Genomic DNA, 24069 nt, shown 5'->3' with positions numbered 1-24069 from the left:
GGCTTGGGGTTTGCTGCCCTCTGCAGCCTTGGGACATTGCTTCCCACAGGCCCCTCTGGCTACATCCTTGGCTCAAAGGGCCTCTGATATAGCTCAGGCTGCTGCTTCAGAGGGTGCAAGCCAGAGGTCTGTGGCAGCTTCCAGGTGGTAAGTCTGCAGGTATACAGAGTGCAGGAGCGATGGAGGCTTGGCAGCCTCTGCCAAGATTTCAGAGGATGTATCAGACGCCCAGTCCAGAGGCCTGCTGCAGGGAAGGAGCCCTCACACAGATATTCTACTAGGGTAGTGTGGATGGGAAATGTGGGGTTGGAGGGCCCACACAGAGTCCCCACTGGGGCACTGCCTAGTGGAGCTGTGGGAAGGGGCCATTGTCTTCCAGACCCAGGAATGGTAGATCCATCAGCAGCTTGCACTGTATGCCTGGAAAAGCTGCAGGCACTCAAAGCCACAGAGGTGGAACTGCCCAAGGCCTTGGGAGTCGCCATCCCCCACCCCGCCCATCAGTGCGCCCAGGATGTGGCAAATGGAGTCAAGGGCTATTTTGGAGCTTGAAGATTTAATGATTGCCCTGCTGGGTTTAGGACTTGCATTGGGCTCAATGCGCCCCTTTCTTTTGACTGATTCCTACCTTTTGGAATGGGAATGTTTATCCAATGCCTATACCCCGCATTGTATCTTAGAAGTAAATAACTTGTTTTTGATTCTACAGGCTCACAGGCGGAAGGGACTTGCCTTGTCCCAGATGAGACTTAGGACTTTTGAGTTTATACTAGAATGAGGTAAGACTTTAGGGGACTATTGATAAGGCATAATTGTATTTTGTAATGTGAGAAGGACATGAGGTTTGCGGGAAGCCAGGAATGGAATGATATAGTTGGAGTATTTGTCCCCTCCCAAATCTGATGTTGAAATGTAATACCCAATGCTGGAGATGGGCCTGGTGGAAGGTGACTGGATCACGCGGATGGATCTCTCATGAATGGTTTAAGCACCATCCTCTGGGTGCTGTCCTTGCAATAGTGAGTGAGTTCTTTTAAGACCTGTTTGTTTAAAAGTGTGTGGCAGCCCCATCCCCTTGCTCCTTCTTCCACCATGTGATGTGGTATTCCCGCTTCAGCGTCCACCTTAAGTAAAAGCTCTCTGAGGCCTCCCTAGAAACTGCGCAGATGTTGGTGTCATGCTTGTACAGCCTATAGGACTGTGAACCAATTAAACGTGTTTTCTTTATTTAAAAACAAGATGATAATGGGCATAGGTCACTATGGTATTTAAAATTCACTTTTAATATTTAAAAGAGTGATAGGACAATTTTATTTTTAAATGTCAATGTTTGGAATGTTAGAAGTTACATCCTTGTGATTTAAAAAAAAAAAAAAAGGCCAGGTGTGGTGGCTCACGCTTGTAATCCCAGCACTTTGGGAGGCTGAGGCGGGCAGATCACAAGGTCAGGAGGCTGAGGCGGGCAGATCACAAGGTCAGGAGATCGAGACATCCTGGCTAACATGGTGAAACCCCATCTCTACTAAAAATACAAAACAATTAGCCAGGTGTGGTGGCGGGCGCCCATAGTCCCAGCTAGTTGGGAGGCTGAGGCAGGAGACTGGTGTGAACCCGGGATGTGGAGCTTGCAGTGAGATGGAGCCACTGCACTTAAAAAAACAAAACAAAACAAAACAAAACAAAAAAGGTCAATTTAAATTTGGGAGTGGGTATGTGCTTTTAGGCAAAATTCTTTTAGGAGTTTCATAGGGATAAAACATTTTTTTAAGCTTTGTATCTACCTAAAGGAAGACCCATAAATTCTTTGGGGTACCAAGCATGCTTCCACATCTCAGCTATATTTAGTCTGGTTTCACCTAACAGAATCAAACTAGTGTCACTGACAACACTCTTGAACCAAGACAGGCTGCACCATGGAAGATCTTGCAGTATGTAACTGCTGTTCCACCAAGGTACAGACTTTCATTTGAATTCCAAAGCTGACTATGGCTCTATTCAAGGACAGTAAAAAGCACAAATTCCTCAGTGTGCCAATTAAAGTGCTTGGCACCTTCCAATCTGTCACTTCAGCCTGGACTCTCGCATACCCACACCACACCCGAGCATCCGGACTCTTTTTTCCTTATTTTTCAGCCATCATCTACACATGCAGATGGGCCAGCCCCAGTGCTCAGTGGTTGAAGAAACTAATCTTCATGAGCAGGAAATTACCGAGGTGATCTTGGTTCTGAACCAACTGCACAAGAGAGAGGGACAATCGTCTTCCATCATCAACCACCTGGGGTGGGAACCTCACCTTTTTTTTTAATACTTTAAGTTCTGCGATACGTGGGCAGACGTGCAGGTTTGTTACATATGTTTACACGTACCATGGTGGTTTGCTGCACCCATCAACCCATCATCTACATTAGGTATTTCTCCTAATGCTCTCCCTCCCCGAGCCCCCCACCCCTCAACAGGCCCTGGTGTGTGATGTTCCCCTCCCTGTGTCCATGTATTCTCATTGTTCAACTCCCACTTATGAGTGAGAACGTGTGGTGTCTGGTTTTCTGTCCTTGTGTTAGTTTTCATAGTGTTGATGGTCTTTACAATTTGGCATGTTTTTGCAGGGGCAGGCACCAGTTGTTCCTTTCCATGTTTAGTGCTTACTTCAGGATCTCCTGTAGGGCAGTCCTGGTGGTGACAAAATCTCTCAGCATTTGCTTGTCTGTAAAGGATTTTATTTCTCCTTCGCTTATGAAGCTTAGTTTGGCTGGATATGAAATTCTGGGTTGAAAATTCTTTTAAGAATGTTGAATACTGGTCCCCACTATCTTCTGGCTTGTAGGGCTTCTGCAGAGAGATCTGCTATTAGTCTGATATGGGCTTCCTTTTGTGGGTAACCCAACCTTTCTCTCTGGCTGCCCTTAACATTTTTTCTTTCATTTCAACCTTTGTAAATCCAAGATTATGTGTCTTGGGGTTGCTCTTCTCGACAAGTATCTTTGTGGTGTTCTCTGTATTTCCTGAATTTGAATATTGGCTTGTCTTGCTAGGTTGGGGAAGTTCTCCTGGATAATATCCTGAAGAGTGTTTTCCAACTTGGAAATTAACATTCTCCATTTTAATTTTAGGTACACCAATCAAACATAGGTTTGGTCTTTTCAGATAGTCCCAAATTTCTTGGAGGCTTTGTTCGTTTCTTTTCTTTTTTTAAGAGTCTCGCTCTGTCACCTAGGCTGGAGTGGTGGCGCGATCTCCGCTTACTGCAAGCACTGCCTCCCGGGTTCACACCATTCTCCTGCCTCAGCCTCCCGACTAGCTGGGACTACAGGCGCCCACCACCATGCCCAGCTAATTTTTTTGTGGGTTTTTAGTAGAGACGGGGTTTTACCATGTTAGCCAGGATGGTCTCAATCTCCTGACCTTGTGATCTGCCCACCTCGGCCTCCCAAAGTGCTGGGATTACAGGCTTGAGCCACCGCGCCCAGCCTGTTCATTTCTTTTCGTTCTTTTTTCGCTAATCTTGTCTTCACGCTTTATTTCATTAAGCAGATCTTCAATTTCTGATATCCCTTCTTCTGCTTGATCAATTCGGCTATTGATACTTGTGCATGCTTCACGAAGTTCTCCTAATGTGTTTTTCAGCTCCATCAAATCATTTATGTTCTTCTCTAAACTGGTTATTCTAGTTAACAATTCCTCTATCCTTTTTTCAAGGTTCTTAGCTTCCTTGCATTGGGTTAGAACATGCTCCTTTAGCTCGGAGGAGTTTGTTATTACCCACCTTCTGAAGCCTACTTCTGTCAATTTGTCAAAGTCATTATCCATCCAGTTTTGTTCCCTTGCTGGCAAGCAGTCGTACTCCTTTGGAGAAGAGGTGTTCTGGTTTTTGGAATTTTCAGTCTTTTTGCATTGTTTTTTCCTCATCTTCGTGGATTTATCTACCTTTGGTCTTTGATGTTGGTGACCTTCAGATGGGGTTTCTGTGTGTATGTCCTTTTTGTTGATGTTGATGCTATTCCTTTCTATTCGTTAGTTTTCCTTCTAACAGTCAGGCCCCTCTGCTGCGGGTCTGCTGGAGTTGTCTGGAGGTCCACTCCAGACCCTGTTTGCCTGGGTATCAACAGCGGAGGCTGCAGAACAGCAAAGGTTGCTGCCTGAGGAACCCCACTTTTACACAGAGGTAAAATCTACCAAGCACGTGGATTCCAAGGTTTCGTTTCAGCTCCAGTGGAGGCTGTGCTGTGTTAACCATGTATGCAATGGACACAGAAGAGTGTGCGTGTGGCACTTGCCTGCATCTGCCACCCCAGCTCCAGATCCAACTCGAGCCAGGCCCTGCCTGCTTCTCCGAATACATCCTGCACTCTCTATGTCTCCTCACAGGGTAGTTCTACGGTCTGCGGAGCCGCTATTGGGTGAGGTGATCTGACTTGGATTCCTGAGTACTTCCACTCACCACTGCTGCAGCTCTGAACAAATTTCCTTCCTATCTCATGCCTATGTCATGTCATACTCCTGTGTTTCCATCTTTCTGTGTACCCCATGGAACTTCCCCATTCTGCCCAGCACTATGTTCTGGGCATCTAAGTCCACCACTGCCATTAGAACATCATCTCCTTGAGGTGAGGAGTTCCTGTTCAGGGCCATCTGGAAGCCTCTGCACATGAGAGGCATTTAATAAATGTTTCTTCGATGACGTTTCCTATTATCAGTATCTGGGCCTTTCAGAGCCAGAAGAGGACTATTTAATTATTATTACTCTCATTTCTTAGTGAGAGGACCAGTGACTCTCCCAAGGTACAGCAACTGGTCTAAGGCACAGACTCAACCAGAAAGCGGTTTTACCAACACTTTTGCCTTCCCAGCATAAATATTCTAAAGAAAATAATTACTGCGTTTTTCACAGATAGATGAAGAGTTATCTGAAAAAAGTAGAAGTGAGGGAAGGGAATAAAAAGGGGGAAAAAAAAAAAAAGGCCAGGCACAGTGGCTCATGTCTGTAATCCCAGTACTTTGGGAGGCCAAGGCAGGCGAATCACGAGGTCAGGAGTTCGAGACCAGCCTGGCCAACATGGTAAAACCCCATCTCTACTAAAAAATACAAAAATTAGCTGGGCATGGTGGCACACACCTATAGTCCCAGCTACTTGGGAGGCTGAGGCAGGAGAATCTCTTGAACCCTGGAGGCAGAGGTTGCAGTGAGCCAAGATCACGCCATTGCACTCCAGCCTGGGCAACAGAGCGAGACTCTGTCTCAAATAAACAAACAAACAAAACAAAAAACAAAAAAGGAGGAAGAACCAGAATTTCTTGTTTTTGAAAAAACCACAAACTGAAGAATGACCGGACTCGATGTCAGCACCACTCACACAGGAAACCTCACGCATAAAACCTTACATGACAGCACTGCAGCTCTTTCGCTTGGTTAACTTGGGGACAGCCCTGAGACACGAGATCGGCCTTTATGGCCTTCTTCCCAGGCTGGTGGAAGATCAGGCTGCTCTGACTCCAGGCCAGCTGGGATTGGCGGGGCCTCTCAACACAGTCAAGAATGGCTCACGGCAGGCAGAAACATCTTGTGGCCTAATAAAGGATCAAAGACATGTTCCTTACAGAGAGGAAATGAATTATCCACACATCCAGCTCCTTCATGTCTTTTGTTTGTTTGTTTTTCGCTCTTTGGCCTGTTTGGATAAAACATATTACACTGAGGAAGCATCAAAGAAAGTGAAACGACAGTGACATTTAAAGGGAACTCCGTCGGCTAGACGGAGCCCCATTTTGGGTTCAGCTCCAACTTCTCCCTGTTCTCTCTCTCCTGGCCATGGGGAGTATTCATCCACAGCTGACATAAGATTATCAGCAAAAGTTTTAACAAGAACCAGACCTTTCTCTTCTAATCTTTTCCCCAATCCAAAATGTCATGAAAAAACCTGAAAGAATATTGTTAGAATTTAAAAATACTCTATTATTGTGTCCCTCATGCTGAAAAATGCACATCTAGGTATGAAAAACGCATAGACTGCTCTGTCAAAGACCACTATGTGATTGCACTTCCGTAGCAGAGGTCCCGTCTTTCCTTTCAGCTAAATTTAATCTGTTCTAAACTCTGAAAGTTATTGAGTCCTAAAGACATTTATTTAGCAGGTCCTAACAATGAGCAGTTTATAGGCAATTGTGAAACATGACCACAAAGATTATTGGATGGGGGTCAAGTAATTTGAATTTCTCGAAAAACACAGATCACTCTTGACTGACATGAATGATCAGTGGTATCATTTACCCAGAATTACTTAAGAAAGAATAGTAACATGGAATGAGAAGCTCCTTCTACCCTGAAGGAGGCACTTTTATAGCTATACAACCTCTACCCTACTCAGTCTCTGTGTGGCAAAACTAGTTTATCCTCCTCAGGGCATCTACCTGAATTCATCTTATTTAAGTTAATTTGCTTATTTGTCTGTGGTCCCTATTAGAATGCAAATCTCTAGAATGAGAACAGTACCTCCATGGTTATTTCTATTCCCAGAGTTAAGATGGTGCCTCGTACACAGTCAGTACTCACTGAGTGACTGAGGAGAACAGCAGGAATATATTCTACAGCCAACACTCAAATCTGCGATCTCAGTTCTACACAGTCTTCCATTCACAAAACTCGGTCTCCTCGCACCTTTCCTCCACCTTCAACCTCTCCATGTTAATGTACTTTGGCTCCATTTATCAGTTAATGATTTGGTGATCCCACTGAGGAGCCAGGAGCTCCAAGGAACAGCCACTGAGAAGCACAGCACCCAGCAGAGCTGCGTGTGGAGGCAACCCTCACCTCCCTCTCCATGGGACCTAAATGACCAGCATAGCACATGCTTCCTTCCTTCCCAGCCCTTCCTGTATTCCCAGCCCAGTCCAGACTAGACGTCCTTCTGACCAGATGCTCACCCTAGCAAATCCCAACTGATGCCTCACATGGACGTCCCTTAGAGACCTACTGTCCTCTCAAACGCAGTTCTCCAAATGGCCTCATACCCCAACCCCCGAGTCCTGCTGCAACTTTATCACTTTCAGATCCACACAGAATCCCTTTTAACCCCTCCAGTTATAGGAACAGAAGTTCAGTTTTGTCAACAGTAGCAATCCTGTCTCACCATCTCATCAACGATGCCCATTCGGGTTCCCCCATCAGTGTCAACCACTTGCCAAACCCATCTCCTCCTTATCCTGTGACCTGCACCAAAGTCTCTTCCTAGCTAGCTAAGTCTCTTCCTGTATCCTGCCTTTTGACAGCACTCTCAGGAACATGGAAAAGGTTGCCCACGGCCCTTCTAATAGTCTGTGTCTACCACTGTTGGTGCTCTTTATTCTAGCCTAGCCATCTACCGGTAGCCATACCTAAGATGTGAAACTACAGACTTTCCCTATTTACTGCACAGCTACCATGACCCCCACAATATCCCTGTTCTTGACTGTGTCCCTCAACTCCTCTACCACTTCTGTACTGGTTTCCCATGTTCTCTATGCAGCCTGGGGCTTAACTATCCATTATTTCAACAATGCAGTCAATACTCATTACCTCAGCTGGGTGCGGTGGCTCACGCCTGTAATCCTAGCACTTTGGGAGGCTGAGGCCGGTGGATTACTTGAGGTCAGGAGTTGGAGACCAGCCTGGCCAACATGGTGAAACCCTGTCTCTACTAAAACTACAAAAATTAGCTGGGTGTGGTGGCGCGCGTCTATAATCCCAGCTACTCAGGGAGCTGAGGCAGGAGAATCGCTTGAACCCCGAAGGCAGAGGGTGCAGTGAGCTGAGATTGTGCCATGGCCCTCCAACCTGGGTGACAAGAGCAAAACTCCATCTCAAAAAAGAACCAAAAAAGCCGGGCATGGTGGCTCGCGCCTGTAATCCCAACGCTTTGGGAGACCGAGGCGGGAGGATCACATGAGGTCCAGAGTTCGAGACCAACCTGACCTACATGGAGAAACTAAAAATACTAAAAATACAAAATTAGCTGGGTGTGGTGGCACATGCCTGTAATCCCAGCTAATCCGGAGGCTGAGGCAGGAGAATGGCTTGAACCCGGGAGGTGGAGGTTGCTGTGAGCCGAGATTGCGCCACTGCACTACAGCCTGGGCAAGAAGAGCAAAACTCCCTCTCCAAACAAACAAACAAAAAACAAAAACAAGGCCGGGCGCGGTGGCTCAAGCCTGTAATCCCAGCACTTTGGGAGGCCGAGACGGGTGGATCATGAGGTCAGGAGATCGAGACTATCCTGATCTACACAGTGAAACCCCGTCTCTACTAAAAATACAAAAAACTAGCCGGGCGAGATGGCGGGCGCCTGTAGTCCCAGCTACTCGAGAGGCTGAGGCAGGAGAATGGCGTGAACCCGGGAGGCGGAGCTTGCAGTGAGCCGAGATCGCGCCACTGCACTCCAGCCTGGGCGGTAGAGCGAGACTCCGTCTCAAAAAAAAAAAAAAAACAAAAACAAAAAATACTCCTTGCCTCAACATCCCAACCTCCCATCAATTTTCTAGCCCAATCTTCCACCTACTTTGGCTGCATATTAGTGTCCTAACATCCTGGGACATTGGAAACTTGTATCCCAGATGAATTAAATTGGACCCAAGTCTCTGTCTGTGTCTAAAGTTCCTCATGTGACTCCAGCGTGCATCTAACAGTGTGAAGTGCTGCTGTACACTGACAGCTCTCAACGTCTCTCACTAGGAGCATAGTCCTGATCCAGTCCAGTGGTTCTCAGGGCCTGGATGCCCACGTCCTACCCCAGGGATTATGCTCTGACTCGCTAGGGTACAGGCCAGAATCGGGGCATTTTCAAGTTCTCCCGATGACTCTAATGCACAGCCAAGTTCACAAGATGTCCTCAGCCCACCTCCACTCTTCCAATGCTACCCAGATTGGTCTTCAAGGGCAGCTCCAGTCCTATCCTTCCCCACATTCAAAAATATATAATTTTTCCTCGTTTCCTGTTGAATTAAACATAAACTTCTCAGTCAAAAGTGGGAGGCTCTGAATTAGCTACCTCACATCCTCCCCTACCCATAAGCTTCACCCAAACTGGGCAACTTGCTACTAACCAACCATTCAAGTTCTTTTAGCCCCTGTTCTCCAATTAACCTCTGTCAACTCTGCCCGGCGAAATTCTATCCATCCTTCAAGGTCCTCTCAAATAAGCCTCCTCTACAGCACCCTTCCTGATCTCCCTGTCCAAGAGCTGGGAGCAGCTGCTCACCTCGGCAGGCCCTGTGAGCCCCAGCGCACCATCTGAAGCAAAAGAGGCACTCAAAACAGGTTTCCAATTGCGTGGCTGCTGTCCCCTCTCTAGATTCTGTGGTGATAAATCCAACTCAAGCACTCATTTACACCCACTACCAAAATCAGTCAAGGATACCACAGTGCGATGGCATGTCGCCTGCCATACTGCCAAGCAATACCAAGGTTGGTGGTAACCCCTGCAGAGATCTTAGCAGTGAAAGAACAAATGCAGTTTGTTTAAATTCAGTGATACGTTCCCTTCCTTTTGTACACAGAAATCAATAATGTTTTGGCCGGGTGCGGTGGCTCAGGCCTGTAATCCCAGCACTTTGGGAGGCCGAGACGGGCAGATCACGAGGTCAGAAGATCGAGACCATCCTGGCTAACACGGTGAAACCCCATCTCTACTAAAAAAAAATACAAAAAACTAGCCGGGCGAGGTAGCGGGCGTCTGTAGTCCCAGCTACTCGGGAGGCTGAGGCAGGAGAATGGCGTAAACCTGGGAGGCGGAGCTTGCAGTGAGCTGAGATCTGGCCACTGCATCCAGCCTGGGCGACAGAGCGAGACTCCGGCTCCAAAAAAAAAGAAATCAATAATGTTTTTTCTAAGTCTTGTTTCCAAAAAACTAAGTCAAAAAAAAAAAAAGTCACTTGAATAATAGAAAAACAAACTAACAATGATGGGAACAGAAGATTCAACTAGAGGAAGAATTATGAGAGCAAACAGCAGATGAAAGGGTCTCAAACATCCAGCAGAGTCCTGCACACAGAGTAGGTATGGAAACGCAGTGTAATTAAAATTCAGTATAAGGTGAAAAATAAAGACCTTCCTTTTTCCATGTATATTTTTAAGGCAAATTTAAAGTTAATTATCCAGAAACAGACAAAAAGGTTTGCTCTTCACCTTCAAGAATCCACTACTCCTTTTGTGAAGATACTCAGGCTCAGCAGAGCGCACCCCTACACATGCCTATCTTCATAACAATGGAACGCCCAAGTGCCTACGATATTCAAACCAGTGGAGAGTAGCACGGTGTGACGTTTCCGGACTCCTCTAAATGTGTGAGCAAGCGGATTACGCATCTCAGAGTGTGGCCTAAAAGCAAGATAAATCTACGTGGATCATTTGAATGTTTTACAGATATTTAAAAAGAGAGGGAGAGAGAGGAAGGGAATGTGAGCTGATTATGAAATCAGAGAATTTAATGAGGGAGACAAGCTACCATTGCTCTGGGGTCATAAACTTGGAAAGTGACTATGAAGCTGACAAAGAAGCTGGGCTGTCTCAAAGGACGGTCTGAAAATAATGTTCTCTTTTGTTATTGCTAAAGGACTGGAGAATTTCATTTCCATAGGCTGGACTGAATGGTAGGATCCCAAAAATCCAGAGTTCACCCCACTCTTTAAGCTGCTCTGAGAATTTGGAACAGCTCTGCCTAATGAAATCAAGACTCTCAACATGGGAGTGCTCACCACAGATCAGAGCTCCAGGTCTTCTCTAGGCAAAGCTCCTTTATTTCTTAGATTAATGTTAGGTGGGTTTTTGGTCCAAGTCAACCAGTTTCCCAAACCTTTGCTTATCAAGACCTCATTAGGCCGGGCATGGCGGCTCACACCTGTAATACTGGCACTCTGGGAGGCCAAGGCGGGCAGATCACTTGAGGTTAGGAGTTTGAGACCAGTCTGGCCAACACGGTGAAACCCTGTCTCTACTAAAACTACAAAAATTAGCCGGACGTGGTGGTGCACGCCTGTAGTCCCAGCTACTAGGGAGGCTGAAGTGGTAGGATCATTTGAACCTGGGAGGCAGAGGTTGCGGTAAGCCGAGATTATACCATTGCACTGGTCCAGCCTGGGTGACAGAGCAAGACCCTGTCTCAAAAAAAAAAAAAAAACTTTTAAAATTCATTTTCTAAAATTCTCTTTGAAAATCGGATAACCAAGCTTACTTAGCTCTGTCACCCTAATTAGTTAGAGGCTCTATCTGAAAAAAAGAAATTGAGTAATATTTAGGATGAATATGTCTGTTTAGAAAGCAGTTTAGTAGCAAATGTGTGATACCTACACAGATTTTAGTATTAAACACTGGTTCCCACAGAAGACTCCAAGCTGCTGTTGAGAGGAGCACACGGGACATGTTGAGAGGAGCACATGGGACAGAAGAGCACAGAGCACAGCTGTGGTGATGGGCCATCCTTCCTCCCACTCTGGTGCAGTCTATGGTACTCATTAGCCTGCATCTCTGTAGCCTGGCAGATTTGGTTTTATTGCTGCAAATGGCAAAGCTTAGACAAATAAAAGTATGATCAAAACTTACAAATCAGCTGCAAGGGAGATCCCAAGAACTTTCAGTAACAAAAGGACACTATGTGTGTGTACTCACACATGCATGTGTACACATGTGTTTTCAAATTTCTTAAACAGGAATGACTCCGTTAACTTTAGATAAATCATGTGGCCAATTTTTCACCTGGGAAGTGAAAGGATGGGGCAGGCAGCAGACCAAGATGGGTTTAATCCTGACCTCCTGTCAAACACAGCTGCCAGCACCTCAGAATTTCCTCTTCCCTTTCCTTCTCCTTTTCCTATCATTCCTTAGATTAAGAAAAAAAAAAAAACTGAAGACTTTCTGTGCGTCATTGCTCACGCCTCTAATGCCAGCACTTTGGGAGGCCGAGGCAGGCAGATCACAAGGTGAGGAGTTTGAGACCAGCTTGGCCAACATGGTGAAACCCCATCTCTACTAAAAATACAAAAATGGCTGGGCGTGGTGGTGTGCGGCTGTAATCCCAGCTCCTTGGGAGGCTGGGTTGGGAGGACTGCTTGAACCTGGGAGGCAGAGGTTGCAGTGAGCCAAGATTGCACCACTGCACTCCAGCCTGGGCGACAGAGTAAGACTTCATTTCATAATAAAACGAAACAAAAAAACCCCACAAAACTTAAGACTCAAGGAGGGGTGTGGGGAGACCATAATTCCTTGAGGCCACACAGGTGGCAGCCAATCTGGGTACTGATACCCGCAACTCTGACTCTCAGGCCAATTTTCTCTCCACAAACCACCAGGCCTATTTTTCCTGCTTTTGCCCACCAACCCACCCCAAAATGAGTTTTCCATATAGGAAAGAGAAGAGCTTGGCTTATCTTCTTCAGGAGGTAACTGTGCCTTCCCCAGAGAGCTCAGGTGCCAGGACATTAGCAGCCCTCAGACAGCAGAGCCAGAAGGGACACAGGGCAGTGGTGACGAAGCTGTTCAGGGCAACTGTGGGCATTCTCCTATTTTCAGAATAACAATCTTCCTGGTGTTCTTAGCAGCATGATTCCTTTTTATTATTATTATTTTTTATTTTTTAGAGACAGCGTCTCGCTCTGTCACCCAGGCTGGAGTGCAGTGGTGAGATCACGAGGGAGCACGATTCCTGAACTGGGAACAGTGCTGGGTTGTATGGGAAGGTGTGTTAGAACAGCCAGATTCACCTGTGCTGCCCACTAAGCATTTTTCCTTCTCCATCAGTCACTCTCCCATAGTAGAACATCTCAACCACATGTATCATCAGTACACATCAGGTGATGTTGGCAATGAATGAGTTTTTAAAATTGGAATTTAGAAAATAAAACCATAAACTGGAAGGAGTTGGTTGCTCCTTCCAAAAGGAGCTACTGAGAGGAAAAGAACAGGGACAAATCCAGTTAATTAATGCTCAAAGGAGAAGCCTTCCTAGACTGTGGCAGCTCAGGATCTCAGCCAAAGAAGCAATGTGAGGTTTTCTCTTCTGTTCCATCCACTCAAATAATATTTTCTGATTATCAATCCTGCTCCAGGTGCTGGGCCAGGTTCTGTGAATAAAAAAAGAATTAAACTACAACCCTGCCCTCAAGACTTCCTAGTTTTGTGTGGAGGCACCTAAATGAACTTGCCATCCTAACCTGGTGCAGCAGGGCCTGAAAACCGCAGTGACGTCCAGGCCTTCATCAGTCACGGGCCACTCCTCATTCTGAAATGCCTCGTGAGCATCCTAACCTCTCATGAGAACAAGTGTTGGGGAAAGAAGAACTTCAGTACACTACTAGGGAACACTAAGCTTGGCCCAGCGTTCTAGTTAGTCAGTGCACAGAGCAACCATCCTCCAGACATTAAGAATAATCACCACAGGCCTAGAGCAAGCAAATGCCAGCCAACAAGGGAAGCTGGCCTCTTCTGTCAAACAGCAGTATTAGAGGGACTCTCCGCTGAGCTGAGTCTCAAAGCCAGGGTATTTGACTCAAGAAAGAGAGATTTTTGAGAAGACTCTTTTCATTAGGTGGTACAATTCAGAGCATGATATCTACAGTTTTAAGTTTTCCATAGTCTTCACTTCCCGAATTAAAATTCGTTAGGACAGGCTGATAACAAGAGTAATGGCTACTCCAAGATAGAGGTACAGCAGGTACACTTTTCCTTCTAGGTATTTTCTTGCTTCTACTCAGGAAAAACAGCTCCTCTCACAAATGCTGCATTTATAGTAAACATATGTAGTAAATATTGTCTAAACCAGTTACTAAACAAAAAAGCTTCAATCTTGACACAATGAGAGGCTGCAGAAGTCAGAGGAACGCATGACTCAGAGTCCTACATAACTGAAGCTGTAAAAACACTGTTATGGGAGATATGCTGTTAGGAGGAAACACAACAGTCCTCAAGAATTCCTCATTAATTTGATCATGTAATTTAACGGTGAGGTACAAAATAGGAGTGAACATCTCTGGTCTAAGATCCTGGTGGCCTTCTGACTTCATCTTCTGCATCCACTCCGGGGCATCTTTGCTTTTCCTGGAACACACTCTCAGGCATGCTCCCACCTCAGGGCCTTTGCATTCCGTTTCCTTGGCCCAGAATTATCTCGCTCTATATATCTGCAAGGCTAGCCCAGAATTCTCTCCCCCTATATATCTGCAAGGCTAGCCCAGAATTCTCTCCCTCTATATATCTGCAAGGCTAGCTTCCTCACTTTTTTAAGGTCTTTACTCAAAAGTGAACTCTCCATGGCTACCTTAAGTAAAAGTTCAAGCCCTCTACCTGGTATTTCATACGGCTTTCCTGTGGACTAACACGCTATATATGTCACTTAGCAAGACTGTTTTAATCTATCCTCCTTCCCCACTACAATCTCAGCTCCATGAAGGCAGAGAATTGTGTCTGTTTTGTTCACTGCTGTATCACCTGGCAGAGTGTCAATGCTCCATCAACATTTCCAGAATGAAAGAAAGAAAGAATAAATGAATTTCAACTAGTGATCTAAAATCAGAACTGAATGGGAAACTTGGTAAGCAGGAAGGAATCATTCTATCTTCACGTTCACACAGCGTCAACAATCACAGGAAGGTGGGAGGCCGGCTTGCCGTCCGCCAAACCGACACCAAACGCAACGAATGCAGAGCCAGAGAGACAGGTCCTGAGCCCTCATGCTCGGGTGGTGAGGCCAATATCAGGCACTGTCTTTCTCCCCTTACAACCACCAAACACATCCTGCTTTCTGATAGCTCAGTACTTTGCCTCATAAATATAGAAAACACACTAGAATTCACCTATATAAAGATACTTTGGAAAAATGTCTTAAAGCAAGTGCAAAAGCAAAATCTAATCTAAGTGTTAATTAGTTGCATGCAGGGTGTTAGGAAAAGAATAACAGAACACTACTAGCGAAGATACAAAACAGGCTGGCACCCTAGTGAAGACGGCAATTAGGGGGCTACCAAGGCCATCACTACTTCTACTTAAGGGAGACTTTCTTTCTTTCTTTCTTTTCTTTCCTTCTTTCCTTCTTTCCTTCTTTCTTTCTTTCTTTCTTTCTTTCTTTATTTGAGACGGAGTCCTGCTCTGTCGCCCAGGCTGGAGTGCAGTGGCCGGATCTCAGCTCAATGTATCCTCTGCCTCCCGGGGAGGTGATTCTACTGCCTCAGCCTTCCATGTAGCTGAGATTACAAGCATGCGCCACCATGCCCAGCTAATTTTTGTATGTTTAGTACAGACGATGTTTCGCTATGTTGGCCAGGCTGTTCTCGAACTCCTGACCTCAGTTGATCTCCCCACCTATGCCTCCCAAAGTGCTGATATTACAAGCATGAGCTTCTGCACCCAGCCTAAGGGAGACTTTAGATTTAAGACAGAAGTATGTCAGGAGAGAGGAGGTAGCTTGAAATGAATGACTTCCTCTCATGGTAGAGTTCTCATTTTTTCACTTCCTGTTTCCTTTTCCCAACACTCAATTCCAGTTACCAGTGTAATATGTCTCACCTGTGAAAATGTAAGACTCCAATGTCACTATATGTAGAATGTTCTAAGCACACACATTAAAATTGACTCCAATTCTGTTGCTAAGAAACTGCACAAGAAAAGGGTTTTCCATCCTCTTCATTTATAAAATAACCACTCTGTCTATGGGAGAACAAATGCAATCTCTCAAGTCCCCTTGTGCCCTGTTCTCATTTTTTAAATTAACAGAGAAAGATGATAGAGAGTGGCTGAAAGTGTATGCTATCTCCATTTTTTTTACATGCCCTTGAAAATGAGATGGAAACATGGCTTCAATAACCCACTGCTCTAGTATTTATTAATCTTTCAAGCTGAAGACTCCCCCCATTACTCCCCTTACACGCCACTCAAGCAAAAATGAAAAATATACCATCAAAAGTACTCTTCGATTTAAAAAGATTATCCCAAGCAGCCGGGAATAATTTAAGGTGTGTTTGTATTCAATGTGGGGTTACTTTCCAGGTCTCTGTATACCCCGAATGCCTAAACACAGATGTGTGCACATGCACGCGCATGCACACACACACAGCCCTAAAGAACGGCACAAGGTATGCTGGCTTTTATTTTTTTAATCCCAAAGTAGGGCTGGGGATGATGAACTTAAAAAAACATACTGCTTAAAGACAATAAGAAAAGAATAATCTTGCTAAACACAAAGAGCAAAATGGGCATATTAATTTCTTTGACTACAGCATAAAGAGAAAGCCTAGAAAGTAGTGAGCCGTGGATGTGAATGGAAAGGTCACAGTTGAATCTGTACATTTATCCCAGAGGCAACTTCTACTGACATGAACTACTAAAATACATTTTTGAAATATCTCTTCCCTTCTAATAAAATGCTTGTCCTATTTCATTTACTAAAGGATTTTAAAAATACATTTTTCTTTAGAGCTTGTTGAACAGTAGAATCTTTTTGCAAACTAATTGACAGAATTGACTGCCTTACATCAACTTTCCTGTGCATATAATTGATTTTTAATTTGCTGTCTCATTTCCGAAAGGACTTGAAAATAAACTCCACTCTATCCATACTATTGACTTCTATAAGCAAGGGTTTGGTTCAAAGGCTGATGGGAATTAACCATAGGAAAAATAGTCTAATTTTATTAATAGTTGAAACCTTAGGCAAATCTCACTTGAATCTACATTTTTCTTTTTTAATATTAAGGGCTAATTCTTACTATAGGTCACATTAAGAATACATAATATGGAGTAATATGTACATATGTGTAATATATCAACATTTCTATTTCTCTTGTTTTTCCTACTCTCATATACAAATTTAGTTCTCCATAAGAAACAGTACCAGTATCATTTAAAACTGGAGGAAGGGTGGTTAGTAGAATGAGATCCTACTGTGATTCAATTTAAAAAGTACTAAGTACCTACTATGTGATACAGTAGATACACTGTATCTTTATTTTGGGTTAATGGCAAAGGTTCCAAATGAATTGTAAAAATTTTCAAGTTATAATTTTAGAAATATAATTTCAATGTTCTGACTCAACTCACAGGTATGCAAACCTGTACACATACATAAGTTGATAATGACATAAAACCACGTACATACATCAACAAAAACCAGAAGAGAGCAAGAAGCTAGCAAGTGAGACAACGAAGCCGGACACTGTGAGACTATGTGTTAGTGGTGAGGTTTTAAATTCCCTTTAATGATTTTAGGATGTTGTTTTAACAATTAAAAAAAAAAAAATCTGCACAAAACCCTAAACAGAAGAAGACAGTGAAAAGGTTCATACTAGATGACCTACAAGACTCTCCTATCATTATTTTGAATGACTACATAAAATGGTCAATAACTCTGGAAATTTTACCATTCCTAAAATAAATATAACTAAGCCTTCCCCTATATTGTGGATGTAAAATTTTAAAACAAAATCACCAAAATTATTAGTATCTGAAATCCATGTAACCATTAACTACAAGCTCTGAGAACCTCTTTGTCATTGTCCTCCTTGCTGTTTTCACCTCCACAACCTCCTGCTGCTACTGGACCTTAACTGGGATTTTGCTGTGAATTCCATTTTTCCTCAGCTGCCACGCAAACAGTAAATAAAAGTCATTGTATTTTTGCCCCACTAAGCAGCTCTGTCTTCTGGCACATTCAGACGCATGGCTTGAGAAGAGTGAACAATGAAAACAATGTTTTCTCAAGCAGACATTCCAAAAAGGGCATAACAAAGGCATCTGAAGATGCTGCTGGGGAAAGACACCATGCAAATAGTTGTGTGTATTCTGTGTAAGTAATTCCTTGACTGGCCGCACGGGTTCACTGGATTACAAATATTTAGAAAATTACTTTGCCATCTCATGTCAATTTTGAAAGAAGGATTTTCATTTATATTTATGATAGACTGAGCTTTAAATTGAAGGAAGATTTAGAGGTTTTAAAATTTATCAACTTGTAAATAAATCCATGTACATGGCCAATTAAGGTTTATCACCACTACAGATTAACTATCTTTGGATAAAAATCTCAGAGTTTATTTGTATCTAAGTTGTTCACCTCAATCTATTACATCAAAATTGACATAAAATATTTAATGGGTAGTGTATTTCAAGATAAAAGCTATAGTTACCCAAGATGGAATAAAAACATCCTGTAGTAACATGCTAAGCAATAGAACCTTCACTCGGTGCAACGCCTGGATTGCTGCGGTAAAAGCTAATTCAACATGAAAATAATTTTAAAAACCAAAACACAGTTAGGTGGATAGGAAGCAAAGAGTGAGTTGCACAGCTCAGTGGAGCACCCAATCTTACAACCTTGCAAGTCAAACCAAACTCCACAAGGAAAATGCAGGCCCTGAATTTTAAAAAGAATTCAATTAGCATCCCCAGTATTTCCATAATCAACAGCTGAATGCTAATTAAGAGCACAGCATCAGGCGGCAACGGAATCCCAGTGCAATAAGCACCAACACAACAGCAGCAAATGCTACCTTCAGCTCGCATGCATAAATAAACAGAATTATTAACTACCCAAGCATGGAAGGGTGACTTAATCTGTTTCGATTAGGTGCAGTTCAGCCTGGGGCCTTTATGTTATATTTGAATGTGTTCATCATGTTTAATTAAAAACCTAATAATCTAGGGTTTTGTTTGTGTGGGGTTTTTTTTTTTAATGTTTTAATCTGTATTTCCTCCTCTTTATCTTCCTAAGTTCTACCAATCTGATGACTTCTTGAAAAGGAACAGTATTTTTAGCATAACAGATGTGAATCAGGCTAACCATCAATGTGACTCTCAGAGGCAGAAGGCAGCCATTTACTTTGGCTCCATCCTTGCCCATACCTTGGTATTTAAAGCTTCACAAACTGACCTAGCATTTCTTCCAAAATGCTTCTCTGATCTGACTAAGTTTACTTAGCCTGAAAGACATGACCCAGGCTGGCTACCAAGGTGTTGCTCACAGACACTCAGCAAAAGCAGAATTCATTTGCAGTATCCAGTACAGAATTTGACAGAAATTGGCACATTTTGGCTTCAGTTCAAGATTTAAATTATCTCAGCCCGAAAGCAACTTCAATTAGGAACATCATACATGCACATTGTCAGAGAAATAAACTGAGAGTTTGAGACGAAAGGCCTCCTATTGTGTGATTCTGAGGTCTAAGATCTCCAGAATTCAGGATTATCTGAAAGACCTAGGAAGAAGAGGTTGGGTGATAGGAGGAGGAGGAGGAGGAGGAGGAGGAGGAGGAGGAAGAAGAAGAAGAAGAAAGAGTTTAATGTGTGAGCTTTTTCCAAAAGTACTTTTATCATTATTATTATTATTATTATTATTATTATTATTGTTGTTTTTCAGAGAAAGAGTCTCGCTCTGTTGCCCAGGCTGGAGTGCAGTGCCATGATTACGGCTCACTGCAGCCTTGAACTCCTGGAATCAAGCGATTCTCCAACCTCAGCCTCCCAAGTAGCTGGGACTACAGGCACATGGCACTATGTTCAGCTATTTTATTATGTTTTTAATTTTTTGTGGAGACAAGGTCTTGCTGTGTTGACCAGGCTCCAAAAGTAAAATTTTTAAGATTGGTTTCTGAGGCATTTAGAAGTTTTTCTCTTTAATGTGCTGATTCATAACTATTAACAATTACAAGTTTTAAAATGCTGAAGACACTCAATTATAGTGAAGAACTTTTTAAAAGGATTACCTTGAACAAAGAGTCATCAACATTCTTCAAGCCTCTCATATGGAGAGAAATTATCTTCATCATTAAGTCCTCAACCTTAATAAGTTGACAAACTCGGAGGACAATCAACTCGGAAATAAAATCGCAAGGAATAAACAGCTGGGAATCAGAAGTCAGCACAAGGAGGCAGAGGATGAACTGCCAGTGAGCGACGGGCACAGGGGAGACAGCACGAAGAGGGAGCACTAGCCGAGGGATGGGCCAGGAACTAACTGAGCCTGGAGAATGAGTAGGCTCTGCACTGGCATGAGAGGTTAGTTTCTTCATAGAGCAGCAGGCCTGCCAGGCCCAGGGGGTCCAGAGGCCCAGCCTGTCCGCCGCACAGCAGGGAACTCACACCTTCAGGTGCTTATTTCATCAACCCTCTAACAGAGCAGCTGCTTCAAAGTATTCATGTAAATACCAAGGAAAACCCATTCATCAAGACTGTTGTAGTCAGATCAGACACTGGGTAGTTAGAACAGATTAACACACCAGCGGCAGCGAAGTTTAATAATAACTAGCCAGGCATTGTGGCTTGCCTGTAGTCCCAGCTGCTCAGAGGCTGATGTGGGAGGATCACTTGAGCCCAAGAGTTTGAGTCCAGCCTGGGCAACATAGCAAGACCCCCATCTCTTAAAAAATAGTAATGATAATAAAAATAATTAGAATGTTCCAAGTATACAGAAAACCCGAAGGAAAAAAGGGAGGTAGGCCCATGTACTTATGTTAGCTGGGACACATTTGTTTTGCTTATTCCTATGATTCCTGAAGTGAGAAAATGTGGTAAATTCAACAGAAGGGGGCCACATGAACACAGCAGGTGTTTTTTCACAGCCAAAGCCAGGCGAGGGTAAAGAGGGGACTGCCTTGTTGCCACATAAATCTCTTCAAAGATTTGATTTGGATCCATTCACCAGAAGCTTCCTTCAACCTCTCAATTATTCAGTCTGTCTCTCTTCTTCACTGCTGAGGTTTTCAAAGTGAAGCTTCACTTCCTACACATAAGGGAACCATTTGATCCTGAGGCTCTGCAAGGGCTGGACGGCTGCCAAGACATTTCTCAAACCAAGAAGCCAACATGATAAAAATGACCCCAAACGGATACGGATGTATGCAGTTAAGGATCATTATTCCATACTCAAAATATTCACCACTTTGGAGTCATGGTTTGTTTTTCAAAATAAAGCCAGGCTGTTTCTGATGTGCAAGGCTTCCCTCTCAGCTCACAGCTACAAATCCCCAAGTAGCAGCAATGGGGAGACAATCAACAGCTGCCTGATGTTACCAGCAGGCGCTTCAGGAAAAGGAAAGCAGCTTTCTCTTCAGCAGGAAGAGAGGACTTTGGCTGTGTATTTTTAAAATTCCTGAGGGAATGAAAGGTCACAAGAGAAATGAAAGAAGGGAGAGAGGAGAGCCATGGCTGGGGAGGGCCTGGGAGGCATTAGTGAGGAGTGGGGAGGGTGGGAGACCAAGAAGAGGCAGAGAGGTGGGGAAAGAGAGAGGACACCAAAGGGCATGGAGACTGAAGAGAGAGGAGATGGCCAGGAACTGAGGGAGAGACAGAAGCAGAAGCAGCCACGGATTGCAAGCTGACAAGGCCCTGAGGCTGCCTAGGCCAGGCTGAGAGTAATAAAGGCAATCTCACAAAGTGTGGTTAAATGACCACAGTCTATACACTTGTTCCACCCTTTTCATCTCCTTATGTGTTTCTTCCACACAGGCTTTTTGCAGAATTTTAAAACCTTGTCAATCGGATCTCTTATGCACTCCTCACATAAAGAGGCTTACTGTAAAAAAAAAAAAAAAAGTATCAATATGACTTCTCAAAACTGAATTTAACGTTGTCTAAACATTTTAAAATGTTTAAGATGTTTCTTTTCGGCCAGGCGCGGTGGCTCAAGCCTGTAATCCCAGCACTTTGGGAGGCCGAGACGGGCGGATCACGAGGTCAGGAGATCGAGACCATCCTGGTCTACACGGTGAAACCCCGTCTCTACTATAAAATACAAAAAACTAGCCGGGCGAGATGGCGGGCGCCTGTAGTCCCAGCTACTCGGGAGGCTGAGGCAGGAGAATGGCGTAAACCCGGGAGGCGGAGCTTGCAGTGAGCCGAGATCGCGCCACTGCACTCCAGCCTGGGCGACAGAGCGAGACTCCTCCGTCTCAAAAAAAAAAAAAAAGATGTTTCTTTTCATTAATCATGTAAGATTTATATATATATATATTTTTTAAACAGCTTCATCAACTCCATAAGTCTGATAAAATTAAAGTCTTAAGGAACTATTCAACAAGCACTCCATTACCAAACCCTCCAGGCCATTTCAGTGCATCTCAGCTCCACCTAGCTTTTTCCATTCCTCAGCCCTCACCTACCCTCACCCACAGCCATTCTAGGAGCAAATTCTCTTTTCTCTACCTTCAAGGTGCAGCCTGGATCTCACTGCTTCTTATCACGACCACTGCTGCCACACCACCCAGCCACCCGTCCCAGCCTCGTGTGCAGCAGCCCCCGGAGACCACCCGACTCAGGGATCAGAGCCAGCCCCACTGTCGGAGCCAGTCACTCCTCTGTTCAGAAGCTGCTCATGTGGGGCACATCACCACACCCTGACGGCAGGCCAACAGGCCACACCTGATCTGCTCCCTCTGGGACACCCCTCCCACAAGCCCACCACCCGCCTTTCCTACCAATCCCCCCCTTACTGTGCTGGAGAAACATTCCTGCCTACTTCTTGAACATGCCAAGCATGCTTTCACCTTAGGGCCCAGAATTCTCTAATATCCAAAAGGCTGCCCTCCTCACTTCACTAAGGTCTCATCTAAATGTTACTTACTTACCAGGGCTTTCCTGATCCTCCCTTAGCTAAGATAGCACCCCACCCAGCTGATTCTCCCTCATTACCCTATTCTGCATCTGCTTCATCACCCCCTGACGCATACTCATTTACGAAGGTCTCCCTTCTTAAAACTTAAGACTCACAAGGAGGGACAACACCTGGCGCATAGCAGGCACTCAGTAAATATTGCTGAATCAATGAAACAGCAGGATCAGGAAAGCACATACAATTTCTAAACATTCTTTCTTAGCATATTTTAAATACAGGAGAGGAACTTGCAATCAATATGTGTATTAGTGCCAGCCTTCATTTAAATTTCACTCGACCTGAAAGGCAAATGTCAAGTGGTAACATTCATACTGAAGACTGTATTTGCAAAAGCACAAGAATTCTGTTAAGTCGTTTACAGCAATGCCTTTTACAAGTCACAAGATGGAGATGTAGCTTCATTAAAACTGTCTCCTGGATGGGAACTCATGGGTTTGCAAGGCCGTATTTGTGGGCACATTTCTCTCTCCCCACTTCTTTCAACAGGCCACAGCAATACAATCAATATGTAAAATCCACGATATTTATTTAATCAACTCTCTGCTTCCCACTTGTAATCAATGTCCTTTAGGAGGTCAGCGGTCTTACAAACCCTATACAAACAAGTCACCAAGCCAAGCATGGTGGAGCATGCCTACCGTCCCAGCTACTCAACAAGCTGGGGCAAGAGGACTGATAGACCCCAGGAGTTCAAAACCAGCCTGAGCAACACAGTGAGACCCCCTTTTCTAAAATAATTACGATTAAAAAAAAGACAAGTCACCAACCCTACTTTAGGTTATATGTTCACAGGTTTTAACATGCTGTGTCTTTAAATAGGGAGGTACCACAAGCTAGACTGCGCCAAAAACGAGTTCGAATTAACTTTTTTTAGGAGTAACTATCAATTTCTCCTTTCTTTCCATGAAACCTGGACAATCTTTCCCATCATTTATGAAGTCTAATCTTACTAAAATCAAGTCTTTCTATACAACTATGAGGCTGAAGGGCCCCACCCTCCTGCCTGGTGCTGCCACGGACAGCCACTCTGCATGACTGAAGCTTCCGCTTGAGTCTCTTTCCCTGAGCAGCAGGGAGGTCACACACTGAGCAGCTGGTGGCCCGACGCCCCAGAGCACGAGGCGAATGCTGGTTCCCGCTCACCACTTCGTCCTCAGTCCAGCACTTCTCGATGAGCTTGGGCACAGGCTTCTTCACCAGGCGCTGCAGGGCTTTCCCAGCATCATAACCGCTTTCATGCAGCTAAAACAACAAACATTTTAGTTAGTTAACTGTACCAAGTAACAGGACACAAATCAATAAAAGGCAAGCTCCACATTGACTTTCTCTCACAGGAGAGTCAGGAAAGGGGCACTGAGACTCCATCGTTTCAGTAGGCACGGGAATTTGTTCTCATTCAAGACCATCCTATCCCAACCCCTATTCTACTCACTCTGGGAGAGGGAGACAG

At 44.3% G+C, this 24069-nt stretch overlaps 1 protein-coding gene across 4 annotated transcripts in view; it reads right to left on the bottom strand.

Moving 5' to 3' along the window:
• RERE (arginine-glutamic acid dipeptide repeats) overlaps positions 1 to 24069 on the bottom strand; it is a 469695-nt gene that overhangs the window by 88161 nt on the left and 357465 nt on the right. For all 4 annotated transcript variants that reach the window (XM_023215261.1, XM_023215263.1, XM_023215264.1 and 1 more), the window contains one exon: positions 23763 to 23861. In XM_023215261.1, the coding sequence (XP_023071029.1) occupies positions 23763 to 23861 (99 nt within the window). The remainder of the gene's footprint in view (positions 1 to 23762; positions 23862 to 24069) is intronic.

Source organism: Piliocolobus tephrosceles, chromosome 1 (genome assembly GCF_002776525.5).
Source record: "Piliocolobus tephrosceles isolate RC106 chromosome 1, ASM277652v3, whole genome shotgun sequence".
Lineage (NCBI taxonomy): Eukaryota > Metazoa > Chordata > Mammalia > Primates > Cercopithecidae > Piliocolobus > Piliocolobus tephrosceles.
Note: the sequence above shows the minus strand (reverse complement) of the source record. Positions and strands in the feature narration are given on the sequence as shown.